The sequence below is a fragment of the Solanum stenotomum genome, chromosome 1 (genome assembly GCF_019186545.1).
Source record: "Solanum stenotomum isolate F172 chromosome 1, ASM1918654v1, whole genome shotgun sequence".
Lineage (NCBI taxonomy): Eukaryota > Viridiplantae > Streptophyta > Magnoliopsida > Solanales > Solanaceae > Solanum > Solanum stenotomum.
Window position 1 is genome coordinate 96,774,530 of NC_064282.1, and position 24,597 is coordinate 96,799,126.

A 24,597-nucleotide genomic window follows, 5' to 3' on the forward strand; every position below is an offset into this window, starting at 1 on the left:
AGTCCTTACTCTCTCCTATTCTCGGATACATCACTCTTACATGATGTATCGGGATATGTGTGTCTTGTATCAAAACAAAGGAAATATATCAGGACATGTGTGTCTTGTATCATCAAAGGTAATGTATCGAGACGTGATGTATCAGATGCTGAGTGATATATCTAAATTCGTGACGCGATGTATCAAGAAATTAAGTGATGTATCTGAAATCGAGACGCCACGTACTGAGGCGTTGAGTGATGTATCCGAAATCATTAAATTTTAAAAAAAATTGTAATTTAAAGAAGAATAGGAATAAAATGCAATTAACTCTTAATACTACGAGATTTGTGTAAAATATACTAAAAGTAGCTACACACAATCCACAAATTCTTGTTAAACTCCGTTCACATACCAACAAGGCCCAATCTATTCACAGTCCGGGCCCAATCACATCTTAAAATCCACGTCATCGAATTCCATCCATCCACGTCATCTCCCGGGAATCTAACGACTCCACGTGTCATCCGACGTGTCATTCCACCATTGTTAAAGCTTCAATTTCAACCACCCATTCTTCTTCTTCTCCAAATTTTCAGGAAAAAAAAAAAAACAGAGCAATTCCTAAAACCCTAGAAAAAAATGATGAATTTCAAGCCGCCGGAGACCAAAACGACGTCGTCGTCGTCTACGGCGGAGAAAGCCTTCTCATTGATATCTAAAGGATGGGAAGAGGTTCGTTCTTCCGCCGACGCGGATCTACAACTCATCAGAAACAGAGCTAAGGAACTAGAGAATTTCCTTAACTCAGTACCAACAATTACGGCTACTGCAACTACTACTATAACTCCGGGAGAGATTGACTTTGTTAAGAAGCTCCGTCCGAAATTATCGGAAATACGTAGGGTTTATTCGTCGCCGGACTTTAATTGGGCACCGAAAGGGAAGCTTCGAATTGATTTATCGGGAATTAAGAATGCAATTGTGACGGAAACGGAAAATGAGAAATTGGGGAAATGGAGAAGAGAGAGGTTTAAGGATGAAAGGCAATTTGGGGAATTGAGTAATTGGGAACCAATTAGGGCTTTTAGGAATCGGTTAAGGGAGATGGAGGTTGAGATTAAGACTCCGAATTCGTCGTCTCCGGTGGAGATATTTGAAGGGATTAAGAATAGTGAATTTATGGAGAAAGTAAAATCGAGCTTCGTAAGTTTTGTTATCACTTGTTTGTGCTTCGATTATTGTATTATTTCGTTGTTGTTACTATTAATGCTCTCATTTGACCGCCTAGGTAGGGGTAAGGTTGCATACGCACTACCCTCCCTGACCGCACTTGTGAGATTATACTGAGTATGTTGTTGTTGTTAATGCTTTCCATTTTGCATTATTTTGTTGTTGTTACGACTCTCATTTGTGTATTCCCTTTTCAAATTGTTTGGAAATGCTTCATTTAGGTCTAGAGTCTATCAAAAACAACCTTTTTATCTGTACAAGATAGAGTAAAGTCTGCATACTTGTGGGATTATACTGAGTATGTTGTTGTTGTTAATGCTTTTGGTTTTGCATTATTTTGTTGTTGTTACTCCTCTCATTTATGTATTCCCTTTTCAAATTGTTTGGAAATGCTTCATTTAGATCGAGAGTCTATCACAAACAACCTTTTTATCTCTACAAGATAGAGTAAAGTCTGCGTACTTGTGGGATTATACTGAGTATGTTGTTGTTGTTAATGCTCTCCGTTTTGCATTAGTTTGTTGTTGTTACGGCCCTCATTTATGTTTTCCCTTTTTCAAATTGTTTGGAAATGCTTTATTTAAGTCGAGTGTCTATCGGAAATGATGTCTCTATCTCTACAATATAGGAATAAGGTCTGCGTATACTCTACCCTTCAAAGACTCTACTTGTCGGATTACACAGGGTATGTCGTTGTTGTTGATTGTTACAAAAGAGAAAAGTTAAGTATGTTTTTTTTGGCAAAAAACCCAGAAAGTCACTACCTTTTTCTTTTGCAGAAACAGCTCAAGCAAAAGGAGTTTACAAAAACTGATTATTTTTTTTTGTCGTCAAAACTTAAGTTTTGAACTTTTTGAGCCAATGCTACAATGTTAATTTATGCTTATTTACTTGGAAGCAGAATTATTAAGAATAAGGCTAACTAGTTAGTGGTGATTTGCTTAACGGACTAGCTATGGAGGGATTATAGCACAAAGATTATCGTGTGTGAATTGTGATTAATATATACTGATTTTCACGCACAAAGATTATCGTGTGTGAATTGTGATTAATATATATAGATTTTTACGCAGTCAATAATTTTCCAGGAATTGTTCAGTTCCATAGAAAATGAAAAATGAAGTTATGTAAGTAGTAGTTATACAAGTTCTACACTAGAAGCCAAAGTTCTACTAGTAATGTAGAGTTTTATGCCGATTTGTTGAAGAGAGTTTTATATGGAAATCCAAACATTGTATTAAAATTGATCTGACTTGCTACTTATCATGGCTTTTGCTTTTTTACTTAATAAATTGGTCTGATTTCACATGATTAATCTGCTATTTTTGTGTTTTGTCTAATGATTTTCCAGAAGTCAATTTGCAAGGAACCAGAAGAGTCGAAGGTTAGTGTCTTACTTTTACATTTCGTGAAGTTGTAATTGCAAGGTTTTAGATGTGTTTGAACTTTTCAACGTATTGTGTAAATAATGCTTTGCTTAGTCGGCTAAGGTAGGGTAGTTTGAAATGACGATTTTGATTGAAGAACAGCGAAGGAAACACAACTTTATAAGCTGACCATTAGAACCTTTGATTGTAAATTAGGATAGCCAGGTCAATACACAAATTGGAGTAGCGACGACATGTCAAGAGGAGCTGTCTTTGGATCTACATCTTTTTTGAAAAGTGGACATATCAATGTTTAACTAGAAATTGACTGAGGTTGAAGCTATTGGTTCCTTTACATGATCTTCGTCTATGCAGGGAGTTCCGCCACTGGACGTGCCAGAGTTGTTAGCATATTTAGTTAGACAGTCAAGCCCATTTTTGGATCAAATTGGCATAAGAAGAGGTAATAGTCTGTCAAACGGTTTGTGGTTTTTGTGAACTTGTAGGTTCGATCTGAGTTTGTGTTTCTCTGGATTGTTCTACTCGCAATATTCTCTCTTTACATTTGCTACGATCATATTAATTCATGACAACCTGCTAGATTTATCCCAATCTGGTTTTTGATCTGTTGAACTAGGCATGCTTCTAGAACAAAATGTGAATATTGGAGGTCTCTGTGATGTAGATGCTATCGATAACTCTGGTTTGAGATTCCATGTGCTTCGTTTTTGCGTAATTTGCTTCGTTTTATTCCTTTTATATTTAATTGGACCATGTGCATTTTGTTGATTGTACTCACTAAATTTGGTTTGATAATATTTGACCTCAATATTATTTCGTCTACTAAAAGCATATGCTATTTCCTCTGGGTCTTTGATTTCACTATAGATATCTCCGATAAGATCGTAGAGAGTTTATGCAGCAAACGGCGGAACAAACTTTTATTACGTGCTTTACCTGAAGGAGATTCTTCCCTGATTGAAGGCGATAATATGAATGATGAACTAGAACTACGAATTGCCAGTGTACTACAAAGTACTGGTCATCATTATGAAGGTGGGTTTTGGAGCAATTCTACAAAGCAAAACATATCAGATGGTAAAAGACATGTAGCCATAGTCACAACTGCTAGCCTACCTTGGATGACTGGAACAGCTGTCAATCCTCTCTTCCGAGCGGCTTATTTGGCCAAGTCTGAAAGGCAGAATGTTACACTCTTGGTTCCATGGCTATGTAAATCTGACCAAGAACTAGTTTATCCAAACAATCTTACATTTAGTTCACCAGAAGAGCAAGAGCTCTACATACGGAATTGGCTCGAGGAAAGAGTCGGTTTCAAGACCGATTTCAAGATCTCGTTTTATCCTGGAAAGGTATTCCTGGCAAACTAATTGCATATTATTCAGTAAACAAAAAGACGCTACTGAAATGCAGTGATTATTTGACACTTTGTTTTCCTCTCCAGTTCTCCAAGGAAAGGCGAAGTATACTACCAGCTGGAGATACTACTCAGTTTATCCCATCAAGGGATGCTGATATTGCAATCTTAGAGGAGCCAGAACATCTAAATTGGTACCATCATGGCAAACGCTGGACTGATAAGTTTAACCATGTCGTTGGTATTGTTCACACAAATTATTTGGAGTATATCAAAAGAGAGAAGAATGGGGCTCTTCAAGCCTTCCTTGTGAAACACGTAAATAATTGGGTCACAAGAGCGCATTGTGACAAGGTAATTTTTTACATATTGATTGAGTTCTCCAAGACGGGAGTAGGAAAAGTTGTTGATTAAATTCTTTACAGCTTTACAGACCAAAAGATGCGTTAGCACTTCAAATTGTGTTTATCATGTCTAATTATTTTATTTATCCTGGTTCTGATGGAAATGCTAATTTCGTTGTTTAGGTGCTTCGCCTTTCTGCTGCTACACAGGATTTACCCAGGTCTGTGGTCTGTAATGTTCATGGTGTAAATCCGAAGTTTCTGAAAATTGGAGAAAAAATGGCTGCAGAAAGACAAAGCGGTCAGCAAGTATTCTCTAAAGGTGCATACTTCTTGGGAAAAATGGTTTGGGCCAAGGGTTACAGGGAGTTAATAGACCTTTTAGCGAAGCACAAAAGTGACCTTGTTGGTTTTAATATGGATGTGTTTGGCAACGGGGAAGATGCTCATGAAGTGCAGACAACAGCTAGGACGTTAAATTTGAATGTCAACTTCATGAAAGGCAGAGACCACGCGGATGATTCTCTTCATAGGTATCCTTTTAATAGAACCCCTTTATTTTTTCTGCGAAAATGCTGGTAATATGTAATATCATAAAGCTGCTTTAAAACTTTGAAGTTTCGATAGAACATTGGTGCTACCTATACTTTACTCACAAATACATAAACTTTCTTTGACTTGAAAGCATATTTTTTGGTTCTTTAATGGATTTGAAAGGCGACTGTTAGTTACTTGCGTAAAAATGTACTTCCATCTCGTACTTCATGGTTCACCTTTCCTGATCGATAAATTTTTGCTTGCAGTTATAAAATCTTCATAAATCCTAGTATCAGTGATGTACTCTGTACAGCTACAGCTGAGGCACTCGCTATGGGGAAATTTGTAGTTTGTGCAGATCATCCGTCTAATGAGTTCTTCCAGGCATTTCCTAACTGCTTGACTTATAAGACATCAGAAGACTTTGTAGAAAAGGTTAAAGAGGCAATGACCGGTGAGCCTCAGCCTCTCACTCCCGAGGAACAATATAAGCTTTCGTGGGAAGCTGCAACACAGAGATTCATCGAATATTCTGATCTCGATAAGGTTTTGACTAGTGAAAAAGGCAGTGACAGTAGAAAAAGCAGGAAAGGCATAGGAAAATCAGTTTCCATGCCAAATCTGGGAGGGATGGTTGATGGAAGTCTGGCATTTGCACAATATTGTCTCACAGGGAACGAGTTCGTGAGGTGGTGTTCAGGTGCAACACCGGGAACACGAGACTATGACAAGCAGCATTGTGAAGATCTCAATCTCTTACCTCCCCATCCCCAGGTAGAAAACCCAATTTATGGCTGGTAGTTATATATATACCTTATTTGACCTGTATAGGTGTGATGTAACTTGGATACTCATAACTCCAATCCTTACCTGGTATTAGTGTCGTAACCAGGATTTTCACGTAAAAAGTAATTTTGATTTTATATATAGTGTAATTTTCTGCAAAGAGGTTCCGATGTATCCCTTCGTGCTCCCTAGCTTCCACCCCTGCCCTAGTGTTCCAGGTTTGTTTTGATGATTTTTGTAGCTAGTGATGCAGTTAAACCTGCAAGAAAAGTAAATAGGATGTGTAAAGTTTGTAAAATTATGATATATCTTCTTGTCTATCTAATGTGTCAAATATTTTTTTTCATGTTGATCATGGTTCTTTGTAAATTAAATATATGAAATTAACGTAGAGACGTATATACAAGTATATTTTCGATAAATATAATCACCAACTTATCAAAATATGCATTTGTCAATCCAAACGAGATTACAAGAAACTCACAGTGCTTACATATAGTCCCTAATACAAGATCTCAAATCAATCTTCGAAAACCCCTTGGCTCCCTAGTGCTTGTTAAATAAATCAAAAATAAAGTTTATTTTTGCACATGCTCACCTACCATCGATAGCAGTTATCGGACCTTACAAACTTAATCTAATACAAATGGAGTCCCTAGGCATAAGTACAGGAAGAATTATTTTGTATAGAATTGATCCAGTTGACTGTTGAGATGCTATAGCTAATTTTATCTATCACGCTGGACTTGTAAGTTTGCCCAAAACTTATAGTGTTTTTGTCAGAATCTTAGTTTTTGCGAAGCAGCTATTGACTGCAATTTGGAACAATGGGTCGAGCTTAAGCTCCCCTTAGCTTTGTAATTTTATTCATCAACATATTCTGGACACCCTTGACAGAACAAGGTGTTGTACCCCAGTGAGTTTACATGCCTTGAAAGAGCCGGTAACAACAATTTTTATTTTTTATTTTTTTCATTTTTTTTATATCGTCCATGAAATTCCTAGCTCCGCCACTGTGTCTAATATATCAAGCTCAAATTAAAATATTAATTACAAGTACTAGTAGACTTTTTTTTAATAGAGCAATGAGGATAATTTCACTTTGTAGAGCAAAAACTAACTTGTATAACACATACAAAATAATATTGAAAGGGAAGTACTCTAACAAATTTCACTACTTACACTTTCATTTGCAATTATTTACAATTTTCTCTCTCAATTGATTAAAAAAATTAAATGCTATCATAAAGCTTTGTATCGACTAAATTTACAAAGTCTCCTTTTTCTCTGTCATTTTCATCTCCTCCACTGCTGTTACGGTCATCAATATAGATTTGAGAAATTAAATGCTATTATTAAACTTTATATCTGCCAAGTCTGTTAATTCTACTTTCTTCTTAGTCATTTCCATCTCTTCCACTTTTGTTGTTATCGGGTTTCCACGTATCCCAATAACAACAGGTTCTCCTTCTGTCACAGCTAGTGGATTACTCACTTGATTCACCCCCTCTAGGATTGTTAGTACTCCTTCAGTTGATTCGAAAAATTGAGTGCTATTATAAAGCTTTATATCAACTAAGTCCATAAAATCTCTTATATTTTTTGGCGTTTTCATCTCTTCCACTATTGCCATTGCGGTGCTTCCACATATCCAAATAACAAAAGATTCCTCTTTTGTTGCATTTATTTGATTACTCACTTGATTCACCTCCTCTACTACCACTTTCCCCTTTGATTCTACATTGTCACCTATCTCGATCGTAACAAAATCACCACCATCCACGTCATCCTCCACAATAGGATTCACCTCCTCTACTACAACTTTCCCCTTTGATTCTACATTGTCACCTATCTCGATCGTAACAAAATCACCACCATCCACGTCATCCTCCACAATAGGATTCACGTTCCCACGGTGCAATATCTGCGTCCGATGCGGTCGGGATGTTGTTGCCGGCGATGGACTCTTCTTCTCGAAACGTGCTTTGCTCGAAAGCTCCTCGATAGCCTCAGAGATCTCGTCGACACATTTAGTGACGGAGATGAGTGAGGACACGACGGACGCGGTGGGAACAAAGTCCATGACGCGCGATTCATCGTATCGAAAAAGGGTTTTTGAGGTGCCTAGTGTGAGTTTTAGGTCATCAATGACATTTTTTGTGTTACGTATCGAAGAAATTGGTTGTGCCATAGTTTTAATGGACAATGCAAGTTCTTTTAATGCATTTTTAGATTCCATAATCATTTTTTTGCATGCTTCTTCTGTCCTCCTCTCAAATTCATTTGGTGCCTACAAAATTAATCATTAATAATATGTTAATTTGACTATATATATGATAAAATTTAAGTTATATATATTATCAGTACGAATAATTTTTATACTATCATTTACTAAAAGAAGTTCTCATTTTTCTAAAAACATTAGAAGCTCTTATACAATCCTAAATGTTTGAACAGAAGTTTCAATTTCTCAATAAACAAAAAATATATTATATTATAATTCATTTCAATTTATGTAACATTATTGATTTTTTTGTCTTTTGGTGTTACAAAATGTTAGACCATTCAAAATATATGTAATTGTATTAAGTTTTCAAATTTTTAAACACTGATAGTCTTTTAGTAATTATTCGGGTTTTTACTATGTACAAATTATAAAATCATATCGCGGTACATTATTGTGCAAGTAGGTTATCCTCTTAAATAAATGTCATGAGACGCGGTGTTTTTTAACTGTTTCTAGTAATTCGTACAAATACCCCCCACCCCCCCCTAAATGTATGTCACAAGGTAACAAAAAAAATAGGGATTGATAAAAAGAGTGTTTTATATATGTACCTGAGATTTCGAGTCTATGTGGTTACTAAGAGCTAGAAGATGGCAAGCACATTTTCTAACAAGACTACCAATCTTCAAGTATTGTTTCCATGGATGATTAAACTTGAAACCTCCATGAGGGGGTTCCCACCATGCTAAGTTTGCCTGAAACATCGAATAAACTATATATTATCAGTATAATGTAATTTATTATATTATGTTGCTGACTATCGAGTTTAAGTTATCAATCAAAGTTGTTAACTAAATTTATCCATAATATAATTTTTTTTATATCGTTAGTGAATAAAACTTAAATTTTGAAAGTCGTTAGAAAGTAACACTCATGCATGTTACAAAGGTGATTTAAAAAAGTTAAAGAAAATGTCTTGTCATAATCAGACAAATAATTAATACTCAAATAATAGTAACCTCTTTTGGATCTTATAAAAAAATGAAAAAAAAAGATTTGACTAGTGATGAAAAATTATACTTTTTTTTTCTTTAAAATTATGAGAATTGTAATGTGATTTACTTACCAAAGATTCCTCAGTGGCCTTAGAACCAAGAATACTTAAAAAAGCTTCATGAAATCCCTTTTCATTATTGTTGTTACCTTCAACACTTTTATTCTCAGAAATGTGAAAATATTCACTTCCAAACCCTGTAAAAACAACAAAAAAAAATATTTAATTTTTTCAACTTGTTGCTCCACATAAAGTCCTAAGCTGATCATGTGAAAAAGGTTAGATATTATTTAGTATGTTTCAGCTTATGTGAATATGTTTGATTATATATAGAGTTTAGAAAAAAAAGTTATTTTAAAAAAAAATTACTATCTTATATAATTCATCAGGTTCATTTAAAGTATTTTTCTTTTTATATTTTGACACTCCTATTAAGAAATTATTTAATAATGTTAATTAATAAGAGGGAATATTGCTTAACTAGATAAGACAAAATTTAAAAGGTTAGAAAATCATTTAATGTGAACCATAGGGAGTATGACATAGGGGTCAGATTTTGAAAGGTTAGGTAAATAAGAAGTTGAAAGTTAAATCGTTTTTAAATTAAAAATAAAATAAAGTCATATATATTAAAACGTACCTTCTAGATAGCTTGCTAGCTTTTCAAGATTGGTACTAGCAAGCTTATGAAGATCTTCTCCGGCCCACACTGGACGAATAATCATGGAGATGATCATGACAGTGAAGACACCAATAAGAATAGTGGATATCCTTCGATGAGCCAATTGAAAAATATTTTCTGATCGATAACCAGAGACCGCAACCAAACAGAAGGTCAAGACAAATATCATGGTTCCATAGTCATACCTCCTCTTAATATGAGGGTAAAATCTTGTAAATGTACCTAAAGCACCTGCACATATCATTAGAAATGAGGTTAAATTTGTACTTCTTAATCCGTTTCAAGTTATATAATTCTATTTTTTAAAATTTCTAGTTTATCCAATAATAATGACATCTTTCTTGAACTTTTTATTTTACTTTTAATGAAAAATATTTATAACTATGCAAATGTTATGACATACTTACAGAGCAAAAATTTACAAACAACCACATTTTAGCCCAATAGAAAAATAGTTATTGTCTTAGAGTTTCAATCTTGAAAGTTGAAACTACATATCTATGAGTATTTTTTAAAGACAGTCTGAAAAATGACCATCAGTTTCAAAAGTATTTTTGTATAGTATATTTGTTAGGACCATAAATTTCAATATATGTTTTTTTTTTTTTTCTGAAACTTATTTGTTGATTAGTCAAATATGTTTACATAGTAGACTTCATTCAGTTTAACATTTTTTTTTGCTATTATTTTATTATATAATATGCTTTACATTTTCATACCTACAATAAAGACCAAAACCCCAAGAATTATAGGATTTGGCCCTTCTCTCCCAATTAATTCAGCTAAATATTTAGCTCCAAGACCAAATGCACCAGCTAGTGCTGTACCAATTCCTCTATTTATGCTCTTTGATATGGTTGCACCTGAATAAATAAATAAAACATCAAAAATCTAGATAATTCGTATCTAACATGATTTTTGATAATTCATCGCTGATACGTCTTTTGATAGGATTAGATTTTTTTTTTGTTATTTAGGAATTAGCTGTGAATTTCATCGCTAAATAACTGACATTTAATAATTTTTTTTATCACATCCATAGTTAAATAGGATGAACGATGAGTTTTTTTATTGTTTAACAATAGAAACCGTCCATCGATAATTTCTATTTTTTTAGGTGTAAAAAATTGAAAAATTATTATAGTAAAAATAAAAATAATTACCAGCGGTGAATTCAAAAGTAACCACCACAGTGAGGATAGCCCACATTACTGGTTGATCGAAGTTATGAAACAGTGGTTCAGTATAATAGAACAATGAAACTAAAGTGAGAGCTAGTCCCACTTTAAAGGCATGCCAAATTTTTCTTGGATCATCTTTGCCAATTTGCTTTGTGTTCTTAGCAATTTTTCCAATTTTTATTTGAAATTTTCTTGGAAAATCCTTAAGCTTGTTCCACCACTTGGTGAAAACACTAAGATTTTGTTGATTTGTTGAATCAATCTCCATGAAGATACTTTTTTTTAGGATAAATGAAGTGTGTTGGAAGAGAAAGAAGAGAGACAAGTGAAAGGTGATGGGAATGAGAATTGTGTAATAAAAGAATCTCAAAAACCTCAATTTATAGTTGAAAAAAAAATGAAGTGGAATATTTTAACAATTTATATTTGTATATGAGTATGTCTTATTTTAGGGGACAATCTTATTATAATAATAATAATAATAATATCATACTATTTTAATAGACGAATAAAATAAAAAAAACGGTGTATATACTAGTAAAGAAAAGTCATTGAATTTGACTTTCTTGATTCCTTTCTTGTACTATATAGGTCTGCTACTGACTTTCCAGAAGAATGATATGAATATGAAAATCGATTATAAACCTCATAATAATTACATAAGATATTTGTTTCATTTTAGTTATTTAAAGTGTGATCAAAAGGACGTTCACACTCATACATACTAATATCAACAATGATATTTATCTTTGTACGTAGAATACAGTAAAAACTATCCTGATAACAATAATATCTTACCTACTCTAATAGCTAAATAAAACAAAAGAGGATGAAGATACTAAAAAAATGTCATTGAATTTAACTTGCTTATTTCTTTTCTTGTAATATATATGTCTGACACTGAATTTTTCAGAAGAATATCATGAACATAAAACTCATAAATCTCATAGTATGTAAATATGACATTTCATTTATTTTTAGTTATTTAAAGCTTGATTAAAAGGAGATATACATTAATACATATTAAAAATCAACAAGGTTAGTTTCACGCTTTGTAGAGCACACAAGTTGTCATAGGAGGCCAAAATATTATAAGTACTTGTAAAATTAAGATTTTCATAAATAACAATAATATTTTATCTATTCTAAGACTATACATATGATATTTGTTTCATTTTAGTTATTTAAAGTGTGATCAAAAGGACATTCACATTCGTACATACTAATATCAATAATGATATTTATATTTGTACGTAGAACACACAAGTTGTTATAAAAAGTCGAAATATTATAAGTACTAGTAAAAACTATCCCGATAACAATAATATCTTATTGTTGACACCCAATTTTGACCGACCTTTAGCAATTTTGGAAATGCTATTCGATTAAATACGTATTTTTTAAAAATATGTCGAATTTAAAACTTTAGTCAATTTTGTCAAAAAAATTATATTTTTGGCATACTTGCTTTGCAAAATTATCGTAAATAAAATATTTTAAAAATTATTAGTAAAAAAAAACTCAAAATAATTCAAATGTTTTAAAAATTTAAGTAATCTTAATTATAATATTTTGTAGTATTTTAATTGGATAGCATTTCTTTAAATTTCATCAAAATCACTTAAATTTTAGCCGATTTTATTCTAATTTTATTTCAATTCTAGCCTATTCAATTCCAATTTCATTTCAATAGTAGTCAACCTTTTCATTTTAATTCTAGCCAATTTATTGCAATTTTAGCCATTCCATATCCAAACCAGTATGATTTGTAAATTTCATCTCTTAATCCTAACCGTCCATCCTTTAAATTAAATCTTAGCCGCTTATCTATTTCTAATCCAACGGTTAAGATCAACTCCCTTATTTCCTAATTTAACCTAAAAGAATCCCAACCCTTATTTCCTAATCCTCCTTCAAAAATCAGCAGCCACCGCCCTTACTCACATTTTCCATTGTTGCCCGGCGAAACACCAACCGGCAGCAGCAGCGAAAGCTCGCTGCTCTCTCGCTTCTCCCTCTTTTCTTTCTCCGACTGGCGACAACCCTCTCTCTCCCCTCGCCTCTCCCCCTTTCTCTCCTCTCCAGCAGCAGCAGCAGCAACGAGGCTGCTGCTCTTCCTCTCTTCTCTCCAGGCAGCCGGCGATGAAGGTGAAAGCAACAACGAACAGCCAGGTGAGAACCAGCAGCTGGCGAGGACCACCAGCGAGCCTCCTTCGCTGGCAGCAGCTCCAGGTCTGGCGAACTCTAGCAGCAAACAGCTCCAACCAGCAACAGTAGCTCCAGGTCTGGCGAACTCCAGCAGCAAACAGCTCCGACCAGCAACAGCAGCAGCCCGCAACAACCAGCAGCGAGTTTCCGGCGGACATTTCTTTTGGGATTTCGAGTGTATTTAAGACGGATGTTTGACAGATACGTCCAGGTTCGTACATCTCTTCCAATTATCATCTCGTTTCGGCTAACAACTTTCATTTTCGTTTGAGTTTAGAGTGATTTTCACTTATTTAAGTCTATGGCAAATTATTCAAGCATGGGTCTAAAATGAGGATATACAAGCTGATGCATTTACATTTTTTTTTTTTATATATATATATATATATCCTGTTCTTATTTTGTGAGAATGAAGTCGGTTCATTGCTTCTATTATAATCCGCCGAGGTGCTATTCAAATTCATGATTTTTTCTGCTTTCTTGCGATCTGCCTGGATTCCAATTTTGTGAGTTATTTGATTTAATATGCAGGCCATGATCCTAACCAAGGGATTTTATATGTTTCTTTGTTTATATAGTAAAATGTCATACCTAGAACTATCCTAACTTGATTTCCTCCTTGTAACTTTGATTTGGCTGATTAATTGAAAAAAAACTTTACTTATTCTTCTAAATTAATTTTTTTTTCCTTGTTGATTCGCCGTATGTTTTGCTGCTGTAATGTACATAGCTTTCAAGATAAATTAATATTTCTCATATTTTGACTAGATTAGCATTCTGAATGATTCCTCGATTGGATAATTTTTTTTTTCTACCTAATTTAAGCCGTGATTTAGTTTGCCGAGGATTGTCTACATATATTAAGATTCTGATTTAATAAGCAAAGTTGCAATCTGTAATTTAGTGTGATAATTACTTGCCTTTTACGGATTCTCTTTGTTTCAAATTATTAATTGATAGATTGCTTTAATTGATTTAGTTTTCCTTAAAAATTGGTCTTGTTTATTTATGGTATTCTAGTAATAAGTGATTATTTGATTATCGTTTTCCTTATGCATGCCGGCCAGTTCTTACCTTATTTTTGCAACTCGTATTTATTTTATTGTCTTATTTAGCTGCTCACATTTGGTAACAAATAAATTAACAAAACTGATCTGGCACTCCTTGAAAATAAGGAAAATAATATTAATTGATTCCCTTTATTCCTTTCCCTTATTTGACCGTTCAGTTCTTTTCCAATAAGGAAAACCAAGATTTAATTAATTATTTCCTTATACTTCATTTAGAAAGCATGCCTATATGTTTGTTTGAACAATTAGTACTCAGAAATGCATGCCTATAGGATTTAAATATTTCTTAATATGTCATTAGTGTGTAGAAATCATGCCTATAGGAGCTATATATTTTCAATCTTTCAAACACTTAGAGATCATATATATAGTTTTATGAATCAATTTTCGGCATGTCACTAAAATCTGGAATTGTAAACCAATTTTAGGTTCTTTAAACTGGACTAGTCATATGTCTGTTGCAATTTTGATATGTTTATGAATTAGCAAATCAACCAATCTCCAGCGTGTTAGATAATTGAACTACATTTTGTTATGTATTGTGTCATTACTCTGTGATACATTAAGTACTACCACTTAAAAGAAAGAAAAATAAATAAATAAATAAAGGTAATCAATAATTCTTTTGTCCGCATATTAACCTGCTTGACATTATCTATTCTGCATTGTAACTACTTGTTTGCCATTTAAAATTAACTAATAATTAATTTCTGCATCTGCTACATATATATCGCCCTGATTAAATTAATTAGCTTTTGTATTTAATCAATCGTTTTGCTACTTAAACTCAGCTACCAATAATTTACCATGTCTGCTACTTGCTACCCTAATACAACTCTGCTTTAAATATTAATCTCTGCATGCTAATTTTGCCACTAAAAAATAAAATAAAAAAATTAGCTACCCGATTTCTGCATCTAATAAATTGACTGCTACTTAAAATGAATCTCTGAATTAATAAATAAGTTTGCTACTGTTCTAAAATATATATTTTTGCACCTGTTATCACTTTTCATCTATATTTTAAAACCAATTTCATTAAATTCTGCATTTTTTGTAATTTTTTTGCCACTCTTAATTAAGTAATTTACTGTTGCTTACTTAAATGTTCGTATGCCACACTAAGCACAAAACCTTTCACTTTATATGTGTTTGCTAGCATGCTAAATAAAAATCTAGAGGCCAATATGAGATTTACGTGCTAAGTGTTGTTCTATTTGTTTGACTTGGTGTCTAGGTGGGCCTATTAGGAGTTTATTTCCGTCTAAACCCTTCCCAATAGTAGTTTAATGCCTCTTGGACCTTAAGCGGGGACGCTAGATACCTTTTAGAGACGAAAAGCATATGGTGGTAGGGTACGAGTAATTTAGGCCCTATGGATATGATGACATCGATTCAGGCTTAAAGCGACAAACCTTGGTTTTGTCAGTCACTACCCGGAGGCCTATCAAAAATAAAGTCGAGTGCTGATTCTAAAGTCCTTCAGAATCTCCCTTTCCTTTGTCCCTTTATTTGTTTATTATTATATTTGTTTGAGGTAGCTTAAATAAAAATATAGAATTGTTTATTCTATTTGATTGTGCAATTTCTATCTCCTCGCTTATCTTCTATAGCTGTTTCATGTTTAATATATTTAATGTTATGTTATCACTTAGTCTTGCATGATTAATTAAATAACAAATAAATAAATAGATCTTAATTGTTTATTATTAGTTATCGCCTAGCAGACATGCTTAAATAACCAATAAATGAAGTGACTTTAAATGCTACTTGTAACTCCACATAAATTGCATGAGATACGGTCGGTATCCACATTTGTGGACCTTGAGGGATGCCTAACACCTTCCCCTTGAGGTAATTTGAACCCTTACCCTAATTTCTGGTTCGTTGACCTTAGCTAGAATTAGTTTAGGTTAGATAGGTGCCCTAACGCGCTTTAATTCGTTAGGTGGCGACTCTTCAATTGCTTCAAAATCCAAAAGAATTGTTAGGTCGTGCATCCGAAAGAAAAACCCGTTTTGAGAAAAACGCGGCGCAACACTTATCTACTCTAATAGCCAAATAAAACAAAAGAGGATGGAGATACTAAAAAAAAAAGTCACTAAATTTAACTTGTGTGATTCCTTTCTTGTAATATATATGTTTGGCATTGAATTTTTCAAAAGAATGACATGAACATGAAAGTCATAAATCTCATAGTATGTACATATGACATTTCATTTTTTTTTAGTTATTTAAAGCTTGATTAAAAGGAGATATACATTAATACCTATTAATAATCAACAAGGTTAGTTTCACACTTTGTAGAGCGCACAAGTTGTCATAGTAATAACAATATTTTATTTACTCTAATAGCCCAATAAAATGGAGGGAAGAGGGGGGGGGGGGGGNTTATTTGAAAAAAAAAATCGTTAAATTTGACTTGCTTGATTCTCCTTATTTATATAGGTTTGCCACTGAATTTTCTAGAAAAATGAACATAATCATATAAATTGTAGACCTCATACTACAAATAACATTTGCTTGATCATTTTAGTTATTTACAACTTGATCAAAATGAGATTAAACATTAGTAAATAACAATGTCAACAAAAATGGTTTCACTACTACTAGAAATTATTTTGATAACAATTATAATATTTTATCTACTCTAGTAGTCAAATTAAATAAAAGAGGTTGGAGATACTAGAAATTATATAGGTCTGCCATTGAATTTTTTAAAAAAAATAACACAATCATAAAAATTATAGACCTTGTAGTACGTATGCATGACTTATGATTCATTTAGTTATTTAAAGTTTGATCAAACGGAGATTAATTAATACTAATACATACTAATGTCAAGAAAAAATAGTTTTGCTTTGTAGAACACTCAAGTTATTATAGGAGGCCAAAATATTACAAGTTCTAGTCGAAATAATCATGATAACATTAGTATTTTATCGAAAAATAAGACGATCTGAATATAGTAGACCTTGTGATATAAATTATACATTTTCTCAAATTTTGTAGTGCATCAGATGATGTCATTAGTACCAATTTAATATACCAAAAAGTAAATTGAACTCCATTTTATTTTTAGTTAAAATTAAAGTGTGTATTCTAACACATGAGTTGTCAACTAAAAAGACCATCGATAATAAGGACGTATTTATGTGTACAAGTGCAAATGGCAAACGGCCTAACATTGCACGGGCTTCAAATTTTAGAGTTGTAAAGGGGTTTTGCTTGACTTAGTTTTTGATTTTCTTATTTTCGTAGCTAACCAATCAACTAAGTTATTATTGAATTAATTTTTTTTTGAATTTTTTATTTAACTACTACAAATTATATAAAAAAATTTCACAAGGCTGATCCATGAAAATAAAAACATACGCATATGTATGGGAGTGTTAAATATATAATTAAGTTAAAAAAATGTGATTTCACACGATAAAATCAATTTTACAAAACCTATTACCGGTTTTAAGAAATGTGGAGAAACGTATATATGAAAAATTGCAATATAGTTAAATATCAAGAACTATACACGAGAATATTCAAACAGTTTGTTTCGATGTTAAATCATGTTAAAATTATAATTAATGAATTAAAAAGTTTGCTTATTGTAATAGTTTAAATTTTTCGATAAGAGTATCATATAATTTTTTCATTCATAATATATAGTTTTGGGGCTGAGCCTTGAGAATACTAAATTTTTTGACATGGGAGTGTTTTTTATTTAAATGAGTTCTACGCGGTGTAAATATGTATTAGTCAATCCAATCATTTTGAATATAAACAATCATATGTTAAAGTATATAATTAAATAATTAAAAATATGTTCTGCTTCCCTTCTTAAATGAGATCATACGTGGTGTAAATTTGAGCTTTCATTTGGCCATTGATTTTGAAGTTGAAACTTGAAAGTACGAGTTTTTGAAGTTGTATCTGGATATACATTTAATTCTTTTTTTTTTTTAAAGATTCGTGAGTAAAAGTCCCAAAAATTCAAAAAACTTGAAAATATTCAAAGATCAGATTTAGAAATAGATGAACCTTTTATCAAACGAAATTGACATAGGTGAGTCAAACTTTTAACGGATGACATAAATGAACCTTTTTTCTTTTCTCAAAATTCTATGACGTATTTGAGCTTTTCCCCTTAATATTATAGCCTTTATAAGTAGGGTAATTTTTTTCAATTCAAATTATAAAGGGTCCACTTGACCCATTTCCACCCCTCATCCCTAGGAAATTTACATATACTATAAAGAAATGAATTTTTGCCTAACTTAATTTAGAAAATAGCTAATAAATCTTGTGAAAAATTAATCTTTGTACTCAATCCAAAAGTTAGATCAAAAGGAGATGATTGCTCAAGACATTTAAAGAGACTTGACATCCATTTTTCATCTGACGTGGAACTCTTCAATAAATACATTAAGCTGATCGTATACTGCTTTTCCTTGAACATTTCTATCGGAATACCATCGATATTTCCATCGATTTCGTGGGAAACACTTACAAAAAAATACATCTTCCATGAATTTTGTCAAAAAATTTAGAAAACAATTATGTGAGAAATACACTAATTTCTAAATGTAAATTATTTTGTCCACCTTTTGAAGTTATAAAACTTGCTTAATGTTCAATAAACTAAACAATTAAATGTTATATATACTATCCTAAATATATTTCTTTATAGCTCCAATATTTAATCAATCCTATGCTTCCTCGTACATATGAATAGTACACAATATGTATTAATTAATCACTTAAATCTTCATTATATAGGTGTGAACTCATCAAAAATCAAATGATGTGACAAATTTATTAAATTTCCCCTTTTAAGTTATACAAGGTAATTATATCCCCCTTAGACCTTACGTTATTCAATTTTTTTTATTTGTACTCAGCCCGATATACACCTTAAAAGGTACGATTCTATTACTCAAATGATCAGTCAATTATCGAAAATTACTTAGTAAAAACATAATTATTCTTGTTTGTTGTAACAGAAAAAATCACTTAACTACATATATATAGCACTCAAAAGTTAGGGCGAATCTATAATGTCCCTAGCGCGCTAAGCATGCATGCTCTCCTACTCAAGATTCTAGCTTTTTTTCCCCTCTATAACCTGAATACCTTTGATTGTGTATAAATTCAGGAATGTGCAATCCACTTCATTATTTCACCAATCGTTTCATATCTATCTAATATATGTTACTTCATGATTTATCACAAAGTGGTGACGAAATGTATAACTTGTACAAATCTTTTTATTTTTCAAGTCGATCCATTCGTTCGTAGAGCTATTTACTCGATTGCATGATAGGCGCGTAACAACGTCAATCTCTAGGCAGTTCAACTTGTGTATTTTTTGCTTCAAAATCTTATCTTTAATGTAGAAATATAGTCATACTATATTCACCTCATAAATAGGGAGGGGAATAATGTGTGCACATACACAATATTTAAAATATCAAATTTTTTTCTTGGTTCTAACGATGCAATAAATTATGAATTCATCGACTTCAAAACTAATTAATGAAAATAAAGATGAATTCTTTTACCGCGAAATTTGACAAATATATATTATCCGATGTAAGTTTTGCAACATGTTCGATTTTTTCATCGTAGAAAGTTAACAGCTACGAGCATATTAACGATGGACACAAATTCATAGCTAAGCCGTTGGGCTAATTCCTTTTTATTTCCCTCGTAGGATTATTATATTGATACTCAATTTCATATAGCTAGGTCCCTTTTATTTGACTAAATAATGAAAAAGTACCTCTTAATCTTATTATCTTAGCATTAAATATAATTAAGTGATTGAGAACCATTAGTTCATCTTGATCAATTTATCTCAGCCTAGTTAAGTAACCTTTGGTGAATTGGTGACCATTCATTTATTAACTTGATTATTTTAACCTGTTTAAATTTAACCAAATGCACAAATAACATTTTTTGGTGCCGCAGTTTAAATTTTGACCTTATTAAAGAAAAATGTGCAATAAACAATGTTTTTCGTTAGAGTCAAAAGTAAATTAAATCCTGTTGAATCGCCAAAAGACTTGCCGTAATTACAATAAGTTATGGTGATTATCACGAATATTTCTAGTCAAATTTTTATAATCACTGTAACATGTGTAGAAATTCACCAATATGTTGACGTATCTAGAAGATTTTCTTATAGCATTTGTGACTAATTTTTTTTATAATTCCTCATGATTTATGGTCAAAATCCTATCGATCACCATAATTTGTTATAAGGAAATTAAGGATACATTTTTGCTTCATAATTGATCCAATCAACTCCAAATTTGATTCCAACTTTCATATAGATGTCCCAATAACAAAATTCAATTCGAATCTTACAAAATCAATAGATACACTTTGTGTTCTTCTACAAATAAGTTCAATAAAATTCGATAATGGTGATTTTCCATCAAAATCAATTTAAAATAATCATGCATAAGCATGAGTATTCAATTTTCTACTGCACATATAAAGAAAGCGGCGAACAAGGAGAGGAGAAGGAGATATCCTGACGAATATACATATTTACATTATTATGAAAATGACACCCCGCGTAAATATCTTGATTCGGTGCAACAACATTTTTGTAAGGATGTTGGGTTAACAAAATGGGCTGACCCGTAAACTTCTAATTGAAGCCCAATGGGCCAACATGTACTAAACTTCATATTAGTCTTTAGGAAAAATCACCCCATATACACATTTAAGAGTCAATATTACAGGTTTTAAATCTACTTTTAAAAAATTCTTGCTTATAACAGTTTAATTACGGGTTATAACATATCACTAATTATTTATAAATTAATTAAATTTTACTTTATTAAAGTAAGTAATTTTTTGTAATTTTATATTATTATTAAATTATTTAAATAAAGAATACCCCATAATTATCTCTTACACAATTATAGGGATTTTACATTGATTACACTNATCTGATACATGTATCTAGAACCGATAGATACATGTATCCGAGGTGAAAAATATGGTAGAATTTGTAATAATGTAAACTGAAGGGAAATGAGGTAATTAAGTACTAAACTAGTGAAAATCGTAATGTTTACTCAAATACATAAGAAATATTTATTGAAAACCCACCGTGACAAAGTAAGTGCTTGGTCCTGTGATAGAAATTGAAGTTGCTAAAGCTACATTATCCCTCCTAATTTGGATTCAAATTCCATTGGACACTTTATACTATTTTTAAAAAATTTAAAATCTTTAAAAATTCGTAAACTTCAAATTCTGGATCCATTTCTGTGATCCTAACAATTAATTATCTATTGACAAATTTATCATGATCAAAGAGTCATAAAACACCAAACTCCACTTGGACAAAACAATTGACGAACAAGCTCGATTTGGTATTATCTTCATTCAATCTATTTTATTAAAAAAAAATACAAGTCTTATGATGAATTTGAATAACGTATTGGATCAATAATTTTATTTCAAACTTTAATTGTCATGTTATCACTATTAAAAAAATGTAAAAAATTGATAGACTACATTCCCCCCCCCCCCAATTATTTCTCTTTTAAGAAAACGAATGTTCGTTGGTTAATTTTTGCGCAAAAATATGTAAAAACTATAAAATAAAAAAGAAGGAGAAATAACGGTTTTAGTCCATGTATTATTGCATAATTTCAGTTTTAGTTCATGCGTTATTTGATTAAGCATGTTTAAGTTTAACCATGTCGTTGGTATTGTTCACACAAATTATTTGGAGTATATCAAAAGAGAGAAGAATGGGGCTCTTCAAGCCTTCCTTGTGAAACACGTAAATAATTGGGTCACAAGAGCGCATTGTGACAAGGTAATTTTTTACATATTGATTGAGTTCTCCAAGACGGGAGTAGGAAAAGTTGTTGATTAAATTCTTTACAGCTTTACAGACCAAAAGATGCGTTAGCACTTCAAATTGTGTTTATCATGTCTAATTATTTTATTTATCCTGGTTCTGATGGAAATGCTAATTTCGTTGTTTAGGTGCTTCGCCTTTCTGCTGCTACACAGGATTTACCCAGGTCTGTGGTCTGTAATGTTCATGGTGTAAATCCGAAGTTTCTGAAAATTGGAGAAAAAATGGCTGCAGAAAGACAAAGCGGTCAGCAAGTATTCTCTAAAGGTGCATACTTCTTGGGAAAAATGGTTTGGGCCAAGGGTTACAGGGAGTTAATAGACCTTTTAGCGAAGCACAAAAGTGACCTTGTTGGTTTTAATATGGATGTGTTTGGCAACGGGGAAGATGCTCATGAAGTGCAGACAACAGCTAGGACGTTAAATTTGAATGTCAACTTCATGAAAGGCAGAGACCACGCGGATGATTCTCTTCATAGGTATCCTTTTAATAGAACCCCTTTATTTTTTCTGCGAAAATGCTGGTAATATGTAATATCATAAAGCTGCTTTAAAACTTTGAAGTTTCGATAGAACATTGGTGCTACCTATACTTTACTCACAAATACATAAACTTTCTTTGACTTGAAAGCATATTTTTTGGTTCTTTAATGGATTTGAAAGGCGACTGTTAGTTACTTGCGTAAAAATGTACTTCCATCTCGTACTTCATGGTTCACCTTTCCTGATCGATAAATTTTTGCTTGCAGTTATAAAATCTTCATAAATCCTAGTATCAGTGATGTACTCTGTACAGCTACAGCTGAGGCACTCGCTATGGGGAAATTTGTAGTTTGTGCAGATCATCCGTCTAATGAGTTCTTCCAGGCATTTCCTAACTGCTTGACTTATAAGACATCAGAAGACTTTGTAGAAAAGGTTAAAGAGGCAATGACCGGTGAGCCTCAGCCTCTCACTCCCGAGGAACAATATAAGCTTTCGTGGGAAGCTGCAACACAGAGATTCATCGAATATTCTGATCTCGATAAGGTTTTGACTAGTGAAAAAGGCAGTGACAGTAGAAAAAGCAGGAAAGGCATAGGAAAANATCAAAACAAAACTTTAATCTAAACGACAAAATAAAATAAAAATTCTATATAGTCTAAACAAATAAACTTTGCACAGGATAATTTGAACATGCTTCATGTTGTGGCCAACTTGACAACATCTCCTGCAAGTAACTTTAGACCTTTTGAATTTCACATCAGCAACCCTCTTTCATATATAATTCATTTCATTTGAAAATCAACATAATTCTCTGTTTCATTAAAAAAAAAACAATTAGTCTAACATTATACAAATCAATTAGAAATATGTTAAATAATATTAATTTTTCATTTCAAAGACAATACAAATTTCATCCATAAAAATCATTATAATAACAACAAAATTATACACACTCGTCATTATTTTTTTCATACAAATATCATTCAAACAGTATATTACAAAACAAATTTCATACAAAACATAATATTTCACATTTAATATTCACTTAATACACATTTCATACAACAATCATCATTCATACCAAATTTATACATTTTCATACTCATTTAATACACATTTCATACAAAACGATTATTCATTCAAACTATAAACATTTCTCGTCCCAAATAATTAATTACCGTCACCCAACTTTATAAAGAAATAACAAAACTTATATAAACTCAACAATTTCACATTTAATACCAATTTAAAACACTTGTAATACACTTCTTCAAGAATTCCAATTTTTTTTTTTTACATATTTCTTAACACACTTTTCATACATAATTCATTCGACTTATACTATCAAATTCATTATCAAATAAAATAAATTTTCATAAATTCGTCAACATTATAATTAAATTATTTTTACAGAATAATTAGCACACTTTCATACAAATTTCATTTAATTTATTGTATCAAATTTATTCATAAAATCACATTAAATTTATAATTTCACAAAACGATAACCGTATACAAAATAAACAAATAAACAAAAAAAAACTAAATTTTTTACATTCCACAACAGTAAACATAATATGATATCAACAGTTAACAAAATATGACTCCACCTTCAATTAATCGACAGGTTGGTCATTTTTGTTTCACTTCGCTATCATTCTAAAACAAACGTTAAACAATAATAAATACTAACCCAAAGGATCCCATCTTTCACCATGTTTGATTAAAACTGATACGTAGTTGTCCATCACAGCAAAATCAAGAATTTTTAAAGATGAAAAAAACTTCAATTACTCGAATGTGGAATTTTTTTTTGTTGAAAATTGAAGAGAGAAACGTTGAGTTTTTTTTGTTGCAAATTGAAGAGAGAGAAACGTTGAAAAAAGAAGAAGATAAAATCTGAATTTTTATTTGATTTTAACTGATTTGAGTGAATTAAGGATACTAAATAATCTTAATTAGTTTAAATCCCTTAATTCGTGCTATTTATTAATTATCTACAAAAGAATGATATGATCTGATTTTTTAATTTATCTTAACTGATTTTGAGTGAATTAAGGATAAAAAATATTGTTAATTTGTTTGAATCCCTTATTTCATGCTAATCATTAATTATCTACAATAAATTCAAATTAAATTACAGGCCACACTTTCAGTTTTTTACTTTATTATCTATAATTC

General features: G+C 31.7%; 3 protein-coding genes across 3 annotated transcripts; 2 read left to right on the plus strand and 1 right to left on the minus strand.

Moving 5' to 3' along the window:
• Positions 1–571: 571 nt before the first annotated feature.
• Positions 572–5,968, plus strand: LOC125854950 (digalactosyldiacylglycerol synthase 1, chloroplastic-like). The gene is made up of 7 exons (XM_049534560.1): positions 572–1,185; positions 2,564–2,596; positions 2,955–3,042; positions 3,468–3,952; positions 4,045–4,311; positions 4,485–4,834; positions 5,105–5,968. The coding sequence occupies exons 1-7, from the start codon at positions 622–624 to the stop codon at positions 5,637–5,639; spliced, it is 2,322 nt and encodes a 773-aa protein (XP_049390517.1). The 5' UTR covers positions 572–621; the 3' UTR covers positions 5,640–5,968.
• A 998-nt stretch (positions 5,969–6,966) lies between these two features.
• On the minus strand, positions 6,967–11,036 carry LOC125860038 (aluminum-activated malate transporter 8-like). The gene is made up of 6 exons (XM_049539936.1): positions 10,751–11,036; positions 10,307–10,450; positions 9,546–9,818; positions 8,978–9,102; positions 8,463–8,606; positions 6,967–7,914 (listed from the first exon to the last, which is right to left on the minus strand). The coding sequence occupies exons 1-6, from the start codon at positions 11,034–11,036 to the stop codon at positions 6,967–6,969; spliced, it is 1,920 nt and encodes a 639-aa protein (XP_049395893.1).
• A 10,712-nt stretch (positions 11,037–21,748) lies between these two features.
• On the plus strand, positions 21,749–23,040 carry LOC125860047 (digalactosyldiacylglycerol synthase 1, chloroplastic-like). The gene is made up of 3 exons (XM_049539947.1): positions 21,749–21,886; positions 22,060–22,409; positions 22,680–23,040. The coding sequence occupies exons 1-3, from the start codon at positions 21,749–21,751 to the stop codon at positions 23,038–23,040; spliced, it is 849 nt and encodes a 282-aa protein (XP_049395904.1).
• The last annotated feature ends 1,557 nt before the right edge of the window (positions 23,041–24,597 follow it).

What these genes read in the sequence shown, in the direction of transcription:
- LOC125860038 (XM_049539936.1), bottom strand. Translation starts at nt 11,036, where the DNA reads ATGGAGATTGATTCAACAAATCAACAAAATCTTAGTGTTTTCACCAAG. An exon ending in GGTTTTGGTCTTTATTGTAG is followed by an intron (nt 9,819 to 10,306) that starts GTATGAAAATGT and finishes TGATATGTGCAG; the next exon opens with GTGCTTTAGGTACATTTACA. An exon ending in GCTAGCAAGCTATCTAGAAG is followed by an intron (nt 9,103 to 9,545) that starts GTACGTTTTAAT and finishes TTGTTTTTACAG; the next exon opens with GGTTTGGAAGTGAATATTTT.
- LOC125854950 (XM_049534560.1), top strand. Translation starts at nt 622, where the DNA reads ATGATGAATTTCAAGCCGCCGGAGACCAAAACGACGTCGTCGTCGTCT. An exon ending in TCAAATTGGCATAAGAAGAG is followed by an intron (nt 3,043 to 3,467) that starts GTAATAGTCTGT and finishes ATTTCACTATAG; the next exon opens with ATATCTCCGATAAGATCGTA. An exon ending in TCTCGTTTTATCCTGGAAAG is followed by an intron (nt 3,953 to 4,044) that starts GTATTCCTGGCA and finishes TTTCCTCTCCAG; the next exon opens with TTCTCCAAGGAAAGGCGAAG.